Source organism: Vitis riparia, chromosome 7 (assembly GCF_004353265.1).
Source record: "Vitis riparia cultivar Riparia Gloire de Montpellier isolate 1030 chromosome 7, EGFV_Vit.rip_1.0, whole genome shotgun sequence".
In the NCBI taxonomy this organism is placed as follows: Eukaryota; Viridiplantae; Streptophyta; class Magnoliopsida; order Vitales; family Vitaceae; genus Vitis; species Vitis riparia.
In genome coordinates, this window is record NC_048437.1 from 12714683 (window position 1) to 12729106 (window position 14424).

The 14424-nt window shown below is 34.8% G+C and overlaps 2 protein-coding genes across 2 annotated transcripts; both read left to right on the top strand.

The window, feature by feature from the left end:
• The first annotated feature begins 5074 nt into the window (after nucleotides 1-5074).
• Nucleotides 5075-5999, top strand: LOC117918046 (arginine decarboxylase-like). Its single transcript, XM_034834577.1, has 2 exons — nucleotides 5075-5168; nucleotides 5724-5999. Exons 1-2 carry the CDS (start codon nucleotides 5163-5165, stop codon nucleotides 5997-5999), a joined length of 282 nt encoding a protein of 93 aa, XP_034690468.1. The 5' UTR covers nucleotides 5075-5162.
• A 5942-nt stretch (nucleotides 6000-11941) lies between these two features.
• LOC117917555 (ninja-family protein AFP1) lies at nucleotides 11942-13606 on the top strand. Its single transcript, XM_034833870.1, has 2 exons — nucleotides 11942-12607; nucleotides 12943-13606. Exons 1-2 carry the CDS (start codon nucleotides 12004-12006, stop codon nucleotides 13470-13472), a joined length of 1134 nt encoding a protein of 377 aa, XP_034689761.1. The 5' UTR covers nucleotides 11942-12003; the 3' UTR covers nucleotides 13473-13606.
• Nucleotides 13607-14424: the final 818 nt, after the last annotated feature.

Here is a 14424-nt window from a genome sequence, read left to right on the forward strand (position 1 = left end):
AAAAAAATTGTAAAACCTAGAAACCAATAAAGAGTTCAAAGATGCCTTTTCCAAGATCTAAATTCCCTAATATTGTTGGTGAATGTAGTAGATGAAGCCTCTTCCATGGGAAAAGATCTAAACCCCCAAAATGGCCCAAAATTTCTCTTTTTATATCACTCGCAAGTCAACCCTAAGTTTTTTCCCACATGAGAGCATCTCCCCTACACATGATAAAAGCCTAGGAATGGTTTGGAATTAGTAAACCATTGGGCCTAGTCCATTGTTGGGATTGAGCCCCTAAAAGCAAGACATGATGTAACAAAGTTAGACTTAACTATCCCCTAATTATCCCTTTGGTGTATTGACATTGATTTGAACATCCAGTCCATATCTTTTACAATGTACATGACTTGGGTACATTAGGAGTTGCATAGAAGATACAAGTCATGGGTTCCCTGTAAGTAGATAAGTTGTCCACAGTTGATTTATGAATTTGGGCAATCTAGTAGAAATTGTAGTACACCACCTCATAATTGGAGAGATGACTTATCTTGGCTGTTGGGATGGGTTTCCAATGGTGAGTGTACTAGTGTATGTGATGCACATTGGATAGGACTTATGGTGAATCATTATGCAAGGCTATCAATTGTCATGATTCACCAAGTTACTATACTACATGGACTTTCAACCTTGATGGGATATTGAGTCTGTGCCAAAATAAAAAAAAGGCTTTGACATATGGGTGAGATCCTAAAGTAGTCATATATCCCTATGGATTGGGTTACTATTGATGGAGGCTGGTGGCAACGGGTATTCTCAATATAGTCACCATGATATCTCATGAGATTAAGACAGTATGTCCCATTGGATGATTTAGAAGACATGTGATCATTAAATCTGTGGCTACAGTAATTCCTTTAGTATAATTTAACATATACTCCTTGGAGCTGGAGCATGTGATTTGATCAAATAATAAGTGGGATATGTGACTCAATGATTTGAGAGGTAATCTTGATAGGTGATAGCACTACCTTGTTAGATTACGAACACCAATCCATAGGGAGTTTGCATGTAGTGGATAGTAGGTCATGGACCCGAACACTTAGTGTCTCATTGTTATTTACATAGGATACTAGAGTTTAGTTTATTTTCTGTAGTGGGATGTGGAATCTACTTTAGAATTGGATTCTAAAGGAGCTAGTACTTCTATGGTCATAGTGGTTCCCGCTTTAATTTCATATACCTTGTTAGCACGGATTATGAGGGTCGAATTGACTCTAGGTTCACTTTTGTGCATTAGGGTGTTTTGGTAACTATGCAAGGTTGCATAGGGGTAAGTGAACAAGATCTTTAAATTGGGCTAATTGATTAATTAGTAGACCCTATTGGGTTAATTAATCAATTAGGACCTATTTTGGGCTAGATTAAGTTACCCAAACCCATATAAGGTCAAGTCACTTAAACCCAATTAGGATCCTTATAAATACCCCTTAGGGATTACGGTCTCTAGCTATAAATTTTGTCTTCCACCATTTAGAGAAAAAGAGAGTCATAGCCTCCACATTCCTTTCCTCCCCATCGAAAGTGTGCCAAGAATAAGGTTGAGTCATCGGGCAAAAGATCGTGGGTTTACAAAACTTCCAACAACTTCAAGGTTGCCTTCAACACTTAGAATTTAAGGTTTGGGAACATCCAAATCTAAATATTAGTACTTTAACCCTAAAAGATTATTTTTAAAAAAAAATTGGTATTGCTTCCATTGCTTAGATCTAAGATGTCAAAACCATTTCCTTGTGTTTAAACATCAAGAAGTTCACTTACACTCTAAGAAACAAAAGATAGGGTGATAGAGTTTTAGTGGGAGTAAAAAAAGTCCACAACTAAATATAATAAATAGGCGCACAAATATTTTACCCACATCTAAAGGTATAAGTACAAGTGGGAAATTTTCTGGGGAAAATCTATAGTAATGCTCACTTTTGGCACCGTGTTTAGAGGGATAATTTTATATACCTATATAGCTGCAGTGATGTATTGACCTCAATTATACACATCCCTATAGTGGCATTGAACAGTGGTCGCTGCTACATGTATTTAATCCACACGGGCTCAATTGATGCAATATATCCCATATAAAAGTTAGCCAAACACCTCATCTCAAAACCCCTCGGTAGCCAAACTCCTTAGTGTGAGACCCTGTTCTTTTTTACTACGATTCACCTTTTTCCATTTTGCATTTCCTTATTTTGTTGATTGTTTCGCCTATTGTCTATGTTTCAGGTCTAAAACTAAGCCCTATGATTGAATAGGATCTACTAATTTTAATGGTTTTGTGAGATTCGATTTGCTAATTCGATCCTTAAGGTATGTTATGATTTTATGTCCTACAATTCAATGAAATCTTATTGTCTTTGCTTTGTTCCAATTTCAATTTGGTAATTTTAATCCTTAAGGTTTGAAACAGAAAATATTCGATGAAATCTTTTCATGGATTTTAGATTTGATTGTTGTTGTTAGCCCTAAGAATATGATTAAGTTTTGAGAAATTTTTCTTACTGCAACATAGTAAGAAATTAGAGAAATCGGATTTGATTTTACTCTATTTTTTTTTACACTTGTTGGCCAATAAAGATCGTGCCCCTACTAATTTCCTCACACTTGACTACCACCACAAAACTCGGTCACTTAGTGAGTTCTACTCTTTCATGAGATCCAATTGTCCTATAGTCTCTTCCTATTCAATTATTATTATTTATTTATTTATTTTTATGTCCATTTGGTTGGTAAGAAAATTTGGGAAAAGAAAAGGTTTCATTCATCTATGATTCCTTATCTTACAACCAAAGAGAAAGGAAAAAGCATTGGGATACTAAAATTATTTAGCCTAAGGTAGACTAAAGTTCCATCTTTAGCAAATAATATTTCAGCTATGCCACTTATGCTTCCTTGATGGATACTTTTTGATAAGGAAAACAAAAACAAAAGAAGAAAAAAAAAATTATGAATCCTAAGGCATATCCAACAATTTTTTTATGTTAGTTTTCAAAAATCAAAATTTTTAACTATTCTTAAAAACAGTTGGTAGTTATTTTTAAAAATAAAATCCTATTTATAAACTTAAACATCTATGAAGACACTATCAACTTATACATAAAGTAAAAGTTCATAGCCTACTTTCTGTGTTCGAATTGCTTTTTGGAACATTATATAAAATGACTTTAAAAACACTTAAAATTTGCCCTTCAAAATCACTTGCTTTCATTAAAGATTCTACTATTACTATTTCCAGTTCAAAATCTATTAAACTTGTTTTCTGTTTTAAGAAATTTATTTGTAAGGACATCTACCAAAATAAAACCTTAGATGTTTGATCATGCTAATGGGGGAATGTTGTAATGCATTATTTGAATTAATCCCCAATTTCCTAAACTCATAATATAGCATCTCCTCTGCATTATTACAATTAGGATGGATGGTCAATAACGTTTTGTGGTCGTTTTGTGGTAATTGTAATTTTGAGAATGATTCTATTGCAACTAGGAAAATTCTTTATTAGATTTTATTAGTATACCAAAGAATTATATCATTGTGATTCTTAGGATGATTCTACTATAACTAGAACATTTCTTTATTGGATTTCATTAGTACCCTGGAATTAAAACCTCATTTTTTATTTACAGAATATGATGCATAGAATTGTTGATATTGCCTAATTATGTGTAGTTGTAGCCATTTATTTACATTTGTTATTTGGGTGGTTGAATTTTGCAAATTTTGAAATATTGGGTAGCTTTTTTGTTGTTGATGCCAACTACTTGTTTCTTAGGTTATGTTTGGTTCCAAAAAATTTGAGGGGAAAAAAAAAAAAAACAAAGAGGAAAAATAAAAGGAAAGAAGAAGTGAAAAAAATAAAATATATTTAAAATCAATAAATTTTTCTTGTTTACTATTTCAAACTCATTTCACTTGTTTAGCTCATCAATGTAAAGATTAAACCATTTGAAAATGTATAAGTTTTTAATAAGTTTTAATTATAATTTATTTTCTTTGATATTTTTCATAGGGTAATCAAACATGAGAAAATCATTTTCCTTAATTTTTTTCTTTCTTTAGTATTTTCCAAGAACCTAAACATAACCTTAGTGTTCAAAGTGGTCAGTTGTTTGAACTTTTTGTGTGTGTATGATAATTAGCCATGTTTGTGTTATTTTGTATTCAAGCTCTTCATCTTAGAGTCATGTTGAATTCAAGAATGCTTTATTCAAGCTTGGATGTAGTTGTAGACCCTCAATTTTGTCCTCCTAGCATATGTCCTATTAGATACTTGTTCGATACTTTACAATTAACTCCTTGGTGGCCCATATCTACTCACGCTACTTACCTTTCTTGAGCCACCTTGGAGACTCTGGTTAAGAGATTGCCTAACCCCTTTATTGTGACCCTTGACAGTTTTGATTTAGACTTAAGCTTTCCATTCCTTTTTAGGATAGTTCTTAAACATGTTTAGGTCACTTAGACAATATCCCGATCACTTTAGGACACTTAGTTCATTAGGCACCCATGTAGGCCCGTTTAAACACTTCATCGGGCTTAACTTTTATATATATATATATATATATATATATATATATATATATATATATATAGATGACTTTTATTATTATTATTGCATGTATTCGATAATTACATTTATTTTGTTTATTCATTTTCATTTTTTACTCTTTATTTGTTTATTATTATCATTGTCATTATTATTACTATTACAATTTTTATTTTTATTTTTATTCTATTTATTCACTTATCTAATAGGAAATTGCTTGAATTGTTTAGACTCCAAAATGTGCATATAGCCCCCTTATTGAATGATGGATATATAATCTAGTCTCTCATTGTTCTCTTGTTTTTCTTTTAAATCATATTTTATTACCAATCTCATAATTTTCATTAGTTTATTCTCTTGGCTCTTAATTCCTAATTTTTTTTTATTTTGTTTTGCATGAGGAACACTATTTTTGGGAAGTACAAGAGAATCGTGGGATGAATTATCTCTAGGCATTGGCTCTTTGGAAAGCAATCACCGCCAGCAGGGGATCAAGACACTTCCACATGGTGACGTCACATGAAAAAAGGATCTTGAGATTTCAAGATTCCGTTACTAAAGCACGGCCGGCCGGTCAAGCATGGAGGTAATGGGTTCTAATTCAGTTCATCCTTGTCTTCATTCTAATCGTCAAGTTCCTTGAGCCCGAAAACACTTCACACCCTGGTCTAGCATGGGCTGCTATGAGAAGATGATACATTTATGGGAGGAAAGCGAAGATAAATATCAGAGCGCCCCAATACGGCTCCATAACTGTTAATCCTCTGACTGTCACGCCGGAGCGGGACGATCTACTTAGCGCTGAACACAAGTTCAGCTTATTCAAGGCTTCTTCTTCTCCGTTCCTTCACGCTCCTCTGGCGACAAACGATGCTGCAGCTCTTCCCATTGACGAACATTCTCATTGATCCCCATTCCTCTCGACGGATTTGTATAGGATCGACGTTTGGGGGGGCATCGTATTTCTCCGTTAATACCTCCGACAACATTTCTGTTCGTCCGTACACTTTCTCTCATCGTTCGGTTGCCTGATGTGCTTTAGAATCATCTAAAGTCTCCGCAGTCGGCGTTTGACTTCACAATCCAATCTCGTGGCTATGGATCTCACTACCAAGGTGTTTTCCGTGTGAAATGCAATCAGGACAGGTTCAATGTGGAAGATGTCATGAAGTTCGGGTCAGCTTTCCATTTCGGCCTCGAAGCCGGTTCTAAATCGGAGCTCCTTCTGGCCATGAGCTGTTTGTGCAAAGGAAATCCTGAAGCTCTTCTGGTCTATAATGGCTTCAAAGATGCCAACTACATTGTGTTTGCTCTGGTTACGAGGAAACTTGCTTTGAATACTGTGATCATTCCTGAGCAAGAAGAAGAGCTAGATCAAGTGTTCACTACAATGCATGCCATAATCTTCTATGCATAATTGATGGCTGCAAGCAAGTTGTTTTATTGCCCCCTCTACAAGTCTCTTGTTATATCCAATGCCTATATATGGAGAGGCCTCAAACCATAATTCTGTGGCTTTAGAGGAAACCTGATTTTTCAATTCAGCCAAGAGCCGAACACTCAATGAAGCACTCTCTGAAGGCCATTCTTCATGCAGAAGACGCACTGTTCATTCTTGAAAGTCGGTTCCATCAAGTGGATAATAATGATATGGCTATTGTTGTTAGTTTCTGGTGGCGGTCAAACATAATGTCCAGCAACACATGGACATATATTATTTGAGGAGAATATTGAGGAGGATTGGGACACTTACCAAACTGGACACGGGGCGGTAGAATCTCCAAGTGAGTCACCATGCACGCACTTTCCATATATCCACGAGCATTAAAAAAAGGAAACAAAATATTCCCTACAAAGGTGGGCTATCATATAAAATATGGGAAGGAACGGGCAGAATGGAGGGGAGGACACGGAGAGAATATATTATTTTCTGGGAGCAGAGAGATCCACACGGAGAGGGGGCTTTTGAGGGAGGCTACGGTTTGGAAGGGATCAGCCTGCGTTTTGAAGCGTGAGAGGCTGCCGTTTGGAAAGGATCAGCCTATGTTTTGAAGCATGAGAGGCTGCTGTTTGAAGTGATCGGATGAGGGATTTTTAGAGCCTTTGAGGATGCCGTTTGGGAGGAGATTAGTAGGCATTTTGAAGGGATCATAGGCTGCTGTTCGCACAAAGATCAGTCCGCATTTTCAGAGCGTGAGGAGTTGCTGTTTGAGATGATCCGAAGAGAGAGTTTTGAGAGCACGCAAGAGGCTATTTCAAGGGATATAAAAGAGAGAGTTTAGAGAGGGGCTGTTTTGAAGGGATTAGTGCAAGGAGATTTGAGAGCAAAGAGGCGGCTGTTTGAACTCACTGACGGAACCATCTGGACAGCAGCCCATCCATCCATGCATCTTTGAAAACGATGAATCCTTCAATTTCCGTCATTGTCAACTACACAACCAGGCTATATTTTATTCTCTTCTAGCCACTAGAGTGCTGCAGATTATAAAAAATAAAATAAAATTCTGACCTGGAATACATAAAAGAACTTGGTTCGGGTACTTATGGAATTGTATCTTATGGAAAGAGGAAGATGGCCGCCACATAAGCCACGCATTAAGAGATGATTTTCTGAAACACGCAAAGAACGGCACGCATCCAAGAGCGGTCTTCCTACAACAGCAATATGCATTCTTGAAGGCAAGTTTCTTTTTCTTTTTTTAAATTTTATTTTAGTTTAATTTTAATTTATTTCGTTAGTTTAGATGTTTTTTTTTATAATTAGTTTAATTAATTCTACATGATAAAGTTCTTATTTTTTCATTTCAATTTATTAGTGCTGATTTTTCTTTTAGTTTAGATGTGTTTGTGAGTTTCTAACTTTTTGGTTTAATCAATTTTATGTGAAAAAAAAATCATGTTTCTTTTAGTCTACTTTGCTTAAATTTTACTCATCTATTTAGTTTAAATACTTTTGTAGTTTTAGATCATTGAAAAAATTAATTCCATGTTTGAAAGTTCATACTTTTAGTTTTCTTTTATTTAATTTTGTTCATTTTAATTAGTTTAGGTAATTTTATAATTTTAGTTTATTAATAAAATTAATCCTATGTTCAAAAGCTCACTTTTTTTTAGCTTGCTTCAATTTAATTTGGTTCATTTTGATTAGTTTAGGTACTTTTATAGTTTTAATTCATTAATAAAATTGATTCTATATTTGAAAGTTCATGCTTTTAGTTTACTCTGATTTGGCTTCACTCATCTATTTAGTTTAGGTATTTTCTATAATATTAGCTTATTAATAAAATTAATTTTATGACTGAAAATTCACATTTGCCTTGACTTAATTTCGTCAATTTTAACCAGTCTAGATGCGTTTGTGTGTTTGATTGATCATGTGCTAATTCTTGATTGTTATTTTTAATTGATGTGTTTCTCGAAAATAGTCATTTAATTCTTGGTGGGTATATCGTTAGCTTATATGATCTAAGTTCGAATAGTTTATTGCTTTGGTAATCTATGGTAAAATTTACTTTTCGGAGGCCATCGGAAAATAGTGAAGATTGACCTCCATTCCCACCACTTCAATTTTCTCAGTTGTCAAAAACTCTACTTTGCGATTTCAATCACTTTTGTTTTGCTTGGTATTTTGTTCCTTATGTCTTGTCGTTTTCAAATTAATTTCTTTTATTTTGAAATCCAACACTTTTCTTAAAAGATCCCTTTAAAAATCTATTTTAAAAAAATTCATTTAGAGTTCTTAGAATAAAAAAAAAATCTCATTTTCTTAAAATTTGCAACCATATTTCGATCGGTTTGCATCCTTCTCAATTTTCAACAAAAATTTTAGTTTTAAACAAAACGCGAATCAAAGCTTGTGGTTCCAAATAAATGGGACAATTTTAGGCTAAATTCGTGTATATTAATTTGGGGAATTGGTGAAACCCCTACATAAGAAAATCTTTTTCAAAATTTATTTTTTGCTACCACCTTGCTATTTATTGTAATCATATTTACGTTTTTCTTTTTGGGAATTGTATGCAAGATATGTATAATAATTAATTATTCCGAATTATGATAATTTTTGCTAATTAATTAGATAAGCATGCTAGGATTTGTTATTCATTATTTATTATTTATTATCTAACCCCCATGTCCTGAGGAAGCGCATTAGGAGTTATAAATGCTATCCAGGTACGTCCCCAAAATTTCATGAATATGCATGTCATTGCCTTTGTTTGATACCATACTTGATTGTCTTGATGCTTGTTTGATCATCCTTGATAAAATGCATGTCGTGTGTCATATTTCTTAATTAACCATTGATGTTTTATGATAGCGCTTTGAGAAGCCGTCCAGGTATGCACCCTAGCCCTCTTTTATGGCAATTTGACCCTATTTGGCATGTTATTTTTTGAAATCACCTTAGTCTATCTAGGTATCCCCAATTAATCAATTAAATGTCACATTAGCCCCAATTTAGTTAGTAGAGACCTCTTTAGGGCTTAGAGGGGTGCTACCTCCTAGAGGTACCTTCCCAATAAGTAACCTGATCCCCGGACCTAGACTCGGGTTTTTCAAAGACATGTTTTTTTCAAAAATTATGGAGTCACATTTTAGGGTTTTTCTTTCTTGTTTTATTTTCCCTTTAAAATAAAAATAAAGTGAGTGGCGGCTCCAACTTTTCCAAAACTAAATTATTTTTTCACAAATAAAAAGCGAGTCTCGCCGATCGAGTGGGGAGGCACGTGAAAAATGCGAGTCCACAGTAGTATTTAAGCATGGTTACATTTTTGTTCTTTGCCTCTGATGTTAAGCATTATAGAGTAAATGCTTTCCATTGTTAGTATTTATTGCCATGTCTAGTCAACATGTTGATTATTGATCAAAGGCCTTACATATTCATGTTTGTGGATTTCGGGATGTTCATAAAAAAAATGCTTTGACCTTTATAATATATCAATTAGCTCTTTTAGCAAGAAAACAATACAGTATGCAAGTGTGCATGCACATTTAGTACGAACAAGAAGTAGAAGGGATGATCTCAAGTCACTAGCTTACACATTAATATTTCTCATTAAAGGAAGATTACCATGGCAGGACAATCAGGTGAGTTTATATTGTTTGTCTCTTTAATCAATTCAGGTTGAGGTAATTTCATCTCATTTTAGTTTTTTCAACGTACCAACATACTTGATGTAGTTGGGTTTTGTGATGCTGATTTTGTTAGCTGCATAGATGATAAAAAATCCACTACGGGCTATATTCTTGTGATGGTAGGAGGAGTTGTATCTTGGAAAAGTGTCAAGCAAACGCTTACAACATCCTCAACTATGGAGGCAGAGTATGTGTCATGTTATGAGGCTTGTTTTGTCATGCTATATGAATGTGGAATTTTATTTCAGCTTTGGGAGTTGTTGACTCCATTTCTAGACCGCTGAAATTATTTTATGATAATTCCGCAACTGTTGTTTTCTCTAAGAACACTAGGAGTATTTCTCGCGCTAAACATATTGATGTAAAGTTCTATTTTGTTAAAGAGAAAGTGATAAAGTCTCTTATTGATATTGAACACATGTCCACAAAAAGTATGTTGGCGGATCCACTAACAAAAGGCTTACCCATATGTGTTTCAGGAACATGTATCTCAAATGGGGTTGTTGGAAGCCTAGGTTGTATTAAGTTAGTGAGAGCTATTTTTGGATATTGTAATATTATGCTATTATGTGAAGGATTGCTATTATTATATATTTCCCTGTGAATCAAACAATGAAGCATGTATGATTGCTTTTTGATTATTTGTTTTGATGAGATTCTATGGGACATTGATTTATGATTATGTATATGTTGTGATGTTTGATTATGTAGTCCAAGTGGGAGAATTGTTGGAATTTTTATGTGTGGACTTACATAATCAATGTGATAATGTCATAAATCAATATTACTTTAATTTTTACATTGTGGTCCATAATGGGGCTGGACACATTGTTGCTTGATTTTTATGGGCTTGTCTTAATTCACTTGACTGACCCATTAAGTCAAGTGGTCCAAATTGTGTGTGGGTAATATGTGGTATATATGAATTATTTATTTATATATATACATATAAGGGAAAAGACAGGTTTCTGTTCCAATATGTTCTGTTTTCTCTTAAGGGCTGAGAACAGCACGTACTGTATGAACTTTTCAGAGCACACACAGGATTGTATTTGGGTGTAGGAAAGGGAAAAGCTCATTGAACCAGATTTTCACATCATCACGCACTGAACCTATCCTTGAACACCAGAAGAACACATGAATGACTTTCCGTGGGATTAATCAAGGTAAGCATTTCATAATTCCCAATTTTTACTGCATACTTTAATGTCCACATGAAATCCTATATGGTTTAATTTTTTCAACATTTTGTTATTAAAAAAACAAACAATAAAGCTCTTAAGAATAGCATAAGGAATAACTAGATTTTTATAATTATTTATATATATATTTAAAAATGATAGGAATGTTTTCTTCTTTCTAATTTTTTGTTTTTGAAAATACTTTCATGTACTTGAAAGTTTTTTATTTTTAGGTCCTTTTTAAAAAGTATCTTAAAAAATATTTAAAAAAAATTATTTTCTAATATCTCGCAGCATAAAAATCTATTTAAAACTTGAAATATTTTTAATTTAACTTTTTATATTTTAAAAATAATTTATATATATATATATTAATTTATTTTTAATCATTCATTATATTTATATAATTATTTATGGATGACAGTTCGATGCTTCTTTCCGTATTCTAGATACTTTGGAATTTAGATATGGGAGAGTTGCCACGTCATGTAGTTTTCGTATTTCTGTACAAAATCAGAATGAGAATGGACAAACCCAGCGACTATATAACACAGACAGTCCACCTCAAATCCACGTCGAGGAGTCTCCATCACCTCCCAAAAGCTACGACACGACACCTATCCCCCATCTGTCCTACATAGACCCTCCCACGTGTCCTACAAATGGGTCTCCACCTGCACCGCTACGTGGCTAATCATAGCCTCCTACAGCGGTCCCACTGAAAATGACGGTGCAGATTCCGGCAGACAACAAGATCTCAACCCACGTGTCCGTATCCCTGTCGCTAAGCGCCATAATGTCAGGAAGGACAGCTTTTTTCACGACACGTGTTATAATGTCAGCCCTCACCTGACGACTCCTCCGCATCCACCACGTGGCCGCTTAATCCGAGCTGCGGTTGCTTTAAGAAAATAAAAAAACAAAGACGCTCTTTTAATTGGCCCTAAATTTATCCGAACCTCTTACGTGTCACTTTTCTATGACACGTGGCATTCTCCCAGGCCCCTCCTCCGCTCCTATTTCTGCCCGCTTTCCCTACGGAGAAAATCCGAATCCAAAAGCACAGAAAGCCCTAGAAAATTGTTTTTGACACGTTTCTCGCTCATGGTAATTCAACTTGAAGCTTCAACGGCTCAAAATAGTTCATTGAAAGAAGAGGAGATGGAGGTGGATTTAGAATTATCGGTCGGAGGAAGTTTCAGAAACTTGGAGACATCAAAGCCAAAAATCGATTCAAAGTTGGAACTCTGCAGTTGCTCAAGATCTGAGGACGCGAAGGCGAAGCGCGAGATTCAGGCTCTGCGGAGACAAGAAGCGAAGAAGAAGAGAGAAAAGAAGAAAGGCATGAGGAATGGAGGAGGAGTAGGAGATGAGAGGATGAGGTTGGAGGCGCAGCGGTTGCAGAACAGGGTAAAGGATCGAGAGAGGAGAGAGAATAATGAGGCCAACTTAACGCACCATAAATCATATATCAACCATCGGAATCATGGTATAGTTGAGGGTCCGATTCAGATGATGGTGCCGATAAAGTACGCACATCCATCCAAGGTGCAGTACGTTCCTTTAGCATTTCCATGTGTGGTGCCGTGTGGGGCTCCGGCTACATGGCTTCAACCCGTGAAGTCGCTTCCGGTGCGTCAAGGGTGCGGTGGTCGGTCGGTATTGTCGGATGGGTGGACTAATTCCTCTGCTAGTGTGTCTCACCAAGGTAATGATACTCTTCTCTAATACTCTTGTCAAAAGCTTATTAACAAAATTCAATTCAATACTCTTGTCATGCACCTGCAATTTCTGTCTATTCCTTTTTTTTTTTTTTTCTTGCACAAATTTCATTGGCTTGCTTATGATTTTGCACTTGCCATGGAAAAAAAAAATGCTTTGCTCTGCTCATCAATTTAAAGAATTGAGGACATCTTTACTATTGTTTGTGTATGGGTAAGAGCAAAGCTGCAAATGGGTGAATCTGTTTTGGCATGTTTAGCAGATAAATCCAAACTTCCAGAGGGGAATTGAATTGCTTAGATTTGGGTTTTGTGTTGGCAGATAGTGGCAGCAGTGATATTGGAAGCCTTTCAAGTCATACCCGAACGGCACCACCTCAACGCAGCGAAGCACAGGGGCAATCTGAGCACAGTGTTTCCTCCTACCAAAAGGACTCCTCCCAAGGTACCAGTTCTGACAAATCAACAAGCTTTGGTGAGAAGGTCTCCACCCCAGTCAAAGATCCCACAACCAGGCGCAACTCATCAACTGGTGAAAGCCCACCTAGTCCTCTGAAGAAAGCCAGGGATGGGAACGGTGACTTGGGCGAACCTCCCAGGCCTCGAAATCAAAACCACCATCCTTCTGCTCCTTCCCTCGAGCAAATGCCATGCGTCTCAACAACCGGAAACGGCCCAAATGGGAAAACAATTACTGGGTTTTTGTACAGATACACGAAAGCAGAGATCAGCATAGTGTGTGTTTGCCATGGGAGTTCCTTCTCACCAGCTGGGTTTGTGGAACATGCTGGAGGAATAGATGTATCACACCCCTTGAGACACATTACAGTAATTCCTTCTGCCTTTGCATGATCAACTAACTGAAGCTGTTAATAAAAAATGTGAACTTTCTTTCCGTTTGGCTCTTTGGTTAGTTGGATTCCTTAATTTTCAGCCAGTATGGAGCTGCAAAGGTGGTCGATTACTGCAACTTTTTCTTTCCACCACATTAACATAGGATGTTTTGATGAAGCATGGTCTAATCTTGAGCTATTTGATAGATGCACCTAATTTGCTCTCAAATTTAAGAAGAGCTTTGTAACAGTCTCACAAATTTTGCTAAAAAGTTTCTAGCCTTAAAATATTTATATATATATATATATATATATATATATATATATATATTCAATCGATCTGCTTCACCTTGGGTTTAGATTTACATAGAGGGAAACCTTAAAAATGTAAATTGCGGAGAGGGAAGTTGAGTCCGAGAACTTCACCAATCAAATCAAGTTTTAATATTATGTTAAATTACAAATTTTTCTAAAATCTTAGGGCTGTTTAGAAACTGTTAAATCAGTTTTATGTTCTTTTGAACAAAAATCACAAAAAATATTTTTTAGTTATTTTTTGTTATTTTTTGTTATTTTAAGAAATAATTATACAAATAAGTAGAATAATTAAAAATAAAATATTATATTTAAAATTTGTTTTTAAAATATATTTAAAAATATTAAAAATAGGTTTAGAATATTAGGTTTCCAAGGAAGACTTTTATTCTTCAAAAGTCATAAAATAGTTTTTAAAAAATATTCACAAAAACTATTTTTAAAAATAATTACCAAACATGTCTTTATACTTACATTATTTGGACTTAATATATAAGTTAAACAAGTTCTATTAAGAAACATTTAATATTAACAAAAATAGCATAAATTATAAAAATCATTTTATGCTTTTTTATATCCAAATATTTATTAGATTTGTTTGTTGGATTTTTTTTAATAAAATTGGGAAGACAGTTACATGATAAATACATAAATAT

What these genes read in the sequence shown, in the direction of transcription:
- LOC117917555 (XM_034833870.1), top strand. Translation starts at nt 12,004, where the DNA reads ATGGTAATTCAACTTGAAGCTTCAACGGCTCAAAATAGTTCATTGAAA. An exon ending in TGCTAGTGTGTCTCACCAAG is followed by an intron (nt 12,608 to 12,942) that starts GTAATGATACTC and finishes TTGTGTTGGCAG; the next exon opens with ATAGTGGCAGCAGTGATATT.